General features: G+C 65.8%; 1 protein-coding gene across 1 annotated transcript; it reads left to right on the top strand.

Moving 5' to 3' along the window:
- Positions 1-1,030: 1,030 nt before the first annotated feature.
- MNEG_5609 (hypothetical protein) lies at positions 1,031-4,670 on the top strand (the record flags this gene model as incomplete). Its single annotated transcript, XM_014045918.1, has 8 exons — positions 1,031-1,308; positions 1,605-1,712; positions 1,981-2,106; positions 2,329-2,477; positions 2,622-3,208; positions 3,430-3,634; positions 4,073-4,134; positions 4,344-4,670. The coding sequence occupies 8 exons, from the start codon at positions 1,031-1,033 to the stop codon at positions 4,668-4,670; spliced, it is 1,842 nt and encodes a 613-aa protein (XP_013901372.1).
- Positions 4,671-4,879: the final 209 nt, after the last annotated feature.

The following is a 4,879-nucleotide window of genomic DNA, read 5'->3' as shown; positions in this document are numbered from 1 at the left end:
ACTTTGACATCGGCAGCAGCGCCTATTTCTACCCTAACGCGCCGCCACACCGGCAGCAGCAGCACCACCACCACCACCACTCTGGCGGCCGCGGCGGCGGAGGGTACGCCGGCGGCGCGCGGGACGGCGGCCGCGGGCGCGGCTTCTACGCCGTCGCCCGCGGCGACGCGCCGACCAGGGGCCGCGGCAGGAGGGCGAATCACAACTGAATCGTTTGCAGCGCTCACACTTGGAAGCTTTTGCTCAGCATTTGAAGCTACGTATCTCTCAGCTGAATGCAGCACTCACACTTGGCAGCTTGCTCAGCACTTGCAGCAACGCACCTTCCAGCAGGATGTAAAAAATGCACAACCGTCGCCCTGATTTCATGGGGTGCCGCTGCTGGGCTGCCAGCAGCCAGCCATGCATGCGAAGCTTTGCAGAGCGATGCCATGCAAAAGGCCCTCGCTTGCGTCGCGCCACGCGGCCAGCGCGTTCGCGTGCCGCCGCGGGATGCGGGGCGGGCGTGGTGCAATGCGGGCGTGCACTCAGGATGTAACATGACACCCCCCCTCAACACGCCCCCCTTTGGCTGGCGGTGTGCCCGCCTTAAGAATGGCAAGTTCTGGCCCGTTGTGCCAGTCCAGGCCCTGCTGTAGCATTGGGATCTCACTTAGCCCGAGGGCTTGTGAAGAGCGCGCGAGGTAACCCCCGTGCCTGTCTGGTGCTGACTGGCGCCCATGGCACCTGGTGCCCATGTCGCTGCCCCCTTGTGTGCTGCTAGCTAACAAGAGTATCAGACGAACAATCACTTCTGATTCATCATCACCGCTTCATGAAAAACACTGTATTCATAGATCACACTGTGACACCGGTGTTTGCGCGTCGCATGATCCATTGCGAAGCGTAGGCGCCTAAAAATAACATCTCCTCATTAGCCCAGCGCGCCTCTTGCATAGGCGCATCGTCACCTGTTTCACACCCGTCGCCATTTCCCGCTGCTGCTGCTGCCGCCGCCGCGGCTCGTGTTCTGCTTGCTAGCAGCGGCGCAATGAGCGCGGAAACGGGTCAACATGAAGCGGCTGTATCCCCGGGTGTCCCAGCTGCACCCGCAAACGCCCCCAGCGCGGTGCCTGCCGAACTGCAACCCGACACTCGCGGTGTGGCGGCGGCGGCGGTCGACCCCCAGGCGGCGCCTCTCCTCCCAACAGCAGCTGCCTCTCCAGCCGCAGCTGAGGAGCACCCCTTTGAGACAGACCCTGGAGACCACGCAGAGACGCCGTTTGAGGCGTACGAGCACCTAGAGCCACTCCTGGCGCGCCTGGCGCGGTAGGCACACAGCCGACCCCCGCTCCCGACTGCCCGGCCGACTGCCGCTGGGGTGCAGGCTGGAAGTAAAACCCGCTGCTGCGAGCGGCCCTAACCAGGCGGCACTTTCAGCTTCAGCGGCTGCTTCTCGTGCTGCTTGCCAGCCCCCGCAGCCAATAGCGCCGTCGCTTGGCACCCCGAAGCACTGGGGTGCGGGACGCCCCCAGTGGCCTGCCCTACCCCCCACTCTCGCGGTGCACTCCGGGCCATCCACACCTCCCCACTCTTGTTGCTCCAACCACAATACTTGACCGCAGGCGCCTGGGCACCACCAAGGCGGCGCTGCGCGTGTACGACCCATTCTACTGCGAGGGCCGAATGGTGCAGCACATGGCGCGGCTGGGGTTCGAGTCCGTGTACAACAGGTGGGCAGCTGCGCGGCAGCTGGACCGGCAGACCGCGGTGGCCGCGCCTGCGGGATGCAGGCCTTCAGGGGCAGCATCCTGCTGGGCAAAAGCATGCAGGGTCGGCATGGAATTATGGGCTAGGCCCACTCCCGCGCGCTGTTCCAATCAGCTGGAAAGCGTGGCAGCGCCCTGCGGCCCCACCGGCGCCACGGAGCCTCCCGGGCCCGCCCGTTGACCCTAATGCCGCATGGCCCCTCCCGCTGCCAATTCCTGGCCGCCGTCGCAGGAACGAGGACTTCTATCAGGTCAGGGCCGAGGGGCGCTGCCCTGAGTATGACGTGCTCCTCACCAACCCGCCCTTCAGCGGAGATCACTTGGAGCGCATATTCCGGTTCGCGGTCAACTCAAACAAGTGAGGGGGTTTGACCGGCCGCGGCGGGGCGCAGCAGCAGGCGCGGCGCTCGCCCAACGTACCATTATCAAATGGACGAGCAGAAGGCACATGGTCGGGTTTGGCCCTGTCAAGGGCAACGGGCAGGACGGCCTGGGGGCCTGGTCCAGGCGGCGGCTTCAGGTGTGGTTGATCTGGCCGCTCGTCGACACCCTCCCTCTGGTGGCTGTCGCCCCCTCCCAGGCCCTGGTTCCTGCTCATCCCGCAATATGTGGCCCGCAAGGCCTTCTACCTAGAGTGGCTCACCAACAGGCGCCCGAAGGGCGCACCCAAGCCGTCTTTCGTGGCCCCCACGCGCCAGCCCTACGTCTTTACTGCGCCGGACCGCGCAGGTGCGCGCCGCTCGGGTCCAGCAAGCGCGCCGCACGTGCGCACGCGTGCCGCAGGTCCAGTCGTAGACCGACGGAGGTTTGTTGCATGTGAGGGGCCGTGTGGCTCGACCTGACGGCGCCTGCCCGCGCATCCCTGGCGTGCAGATGTCCGGCTCATGCGGCTGGCGGACGGGCAACAGGCGGCGGCGGCAGCGGCGCCAGCAGCAGCGCAGCGGCAGGTGGCGGAAGGAGCCGCGTCGCAGGAGCAGGGAACGGCGCAAGGCCAGGTCGAGTGCTCCGGCTTGGGGGCGGATGGAGAGGCCGAACAGCACCAGGACCAACTCTCGCAGCAGCAGCAGCAGCAGCAGCAGCAGCAGCAGCAGCAGCAGCAGCAGCAGCAGCAACCAGCCTTATCAGACCAAGCCGCAGCCCCTGGCGCACTCGCCAGCAGCGGCGGCAGCAATGCAGCCGGGGAAGTTGCCGGTCTTCCACCAGATGCGGGCGCAGCACCCGCCGTCTCGGCGGCCCCGGCTGGACAGGCCTTCCAGGTCGCCGCGGGCAGCTTCCAGTGCGTGTGGTTCTTCAGCCTGGGGGAGCGCCACCACAAGCCGGTGGTGGAGTGGTGGGCCAACCAGCAGCAGCACCAGCGGGAGCAGCCGCAGCAGGAGCAGGAGGGGACAGCGGAGGACGCAGGCTCTAGAACAGCGGGCCCCAGCTGCACCGTTGTGTCGTCGATTAACGAGGTGCCGCAGGTGCGTCTTTGATGCCCGCAGCGATGATGCAGGAGCATGGTGCATGTGTGCCTGCATGCATGCGTGCTCGCATGGTGCATGCGTGAATGCGTGCACGGCTGACCAGCCTGTCATCTCGCTCATATCGACGCTCAGCCTGCCAGTCGCAACAACCGCGTCAATGTACTGCACCTGATATGTCCCCTCCTCCCTCCTCACCACTGCACTGCCCTGCATCGCAGCTGATGGCTGCTCCCAAGCTGACGCCTGCAGAGCGGAGGTGGCGGAAGAAGCAGCAGCAGGCGGGCGGGGAGCAGGCGGAAGGCGGCCAACAGCCAGAGCGTGGGGCGTCGGGCGGCAGGCAGGGTGAAAGCCGTGGTGGCCGGCAGCAGCAGCAGCGGCAGCAGGAGGGGGAGGCAGGCAGGAGTAGACAGGGCAGCAGGCAGGGTGAGCGGCCGAACACTGGCAGAGGCAGAGGGCAGGTGGCGGGGAGATCAAACGCGGTCAACAGCAGGCACTTCGGCTGATCGACGAGGCGTGAGTGTGCAGCCATGTGTTCAAATTTGTGAATTGCTTGTGGACCCTGTGTCATTCTGTATGGGCCTGCCCAAACCACCCACATGCACCTCGACGGTGACGTAGGGCGGCACCCGCCACAACCACCACGGAGGCCTAGCCTCTGGAATATGCTTACGTGCAATTCACTCATAATTGAAACATACGTGCATCAGGGATTAGACCTCGCCTGCCATTGCTTAGAGCGATGACAACTCAATCACGATCCAGGGCCGCGGCGAATTGAAATTGTACATCATTGAAGTCAAGCAATAATAGCACAAATTTTTGTGGAGTTGCGGACCCGCACTTTCACGACGCGAGCGGCAGCACAGCAGCGGCGACAGCGTGTGCGCGTCCACGCTGCCGTCGCTGCGGGGCTCCCGCGACACGTGCGAGCTCGGCGATGCAAGCAGCTGAATGTCTCATTTAACTAGCATCTGATCCGACCTCTAGTCTGGCCAGCGCACCTTTGCACCGCATACCCCAGCTGCCATTTGCCAGCTGTGCAACCTCAACAGCTTCTGTGGCAGCACAGCGCGGTGTCCAGCAGCCCTCCCGGCAACCGTACCAATCCCAGCGGCGGCAATAGCACGCACAGCATCATCATCATCATCAGCAGCAGCAGCGGCGGCAGGAGCAGCAGTGGTGGCGGGGGCAGCAACAGCAAGCGCGCTCCCGCAGCGCTCCCAGCAGCAGCGGCGGCGGCGGCGGCGGCGGCAGCGGCAGCAGCAGCGGCAGCAGCAGGGGCAGCAGCATGGAGGTCGAACTCGACGTCCACGCACCCCCACGCTCGTGGGCGCATTCGTTGCGCGAGTGGGGGGAGTTTTGCCAGCGAGTGTGGCTGTGCCGGCAGGACAAGCTTTTCAAGGTGGGGGGGACAGGTGACAGGCGGGGGGTGGTGATGAGCATCCGCAGGCTCCCATGACTCAGGGCAGGCCGTGGAGCGCAGGCGCGTCCGCTCGCGCATCGGCACCGATGCGCCTGCGCCCGCGACGCCAGCCCCATGCCCCAGGAGCGGTCCGCCGCCGCGTGGCTGCCCTGCCAACCGGTCACAGCAGCCGTCGGGCTCCCACGCCGGCTCCCCTGCGTCCACCTCTCAACCCCCCCCCCCCAACACACACACACACACCCCAG

Source organism: Monoraphidium neglectum, assembly GCF_000611645.1.
Source record: "Monoraphidium neglectum strain SAG 48.87 unplaced genomic scaffold scaffold00849, whole genome shotgun sequence".
Classification (NCBI taxonomy): Eukaryota; Viridiplantae; Chlorophyta; class Chlorophyceae; order Sphaeropleales; family Selenastraceae; genus Monoraphidium; species Monoraphidium neglectum.
The sequence above is the reverse complement of the archived record's forward strand: the minus strand, read 5'-3'. Positions and strand labels throughout refer to the sequence as shown.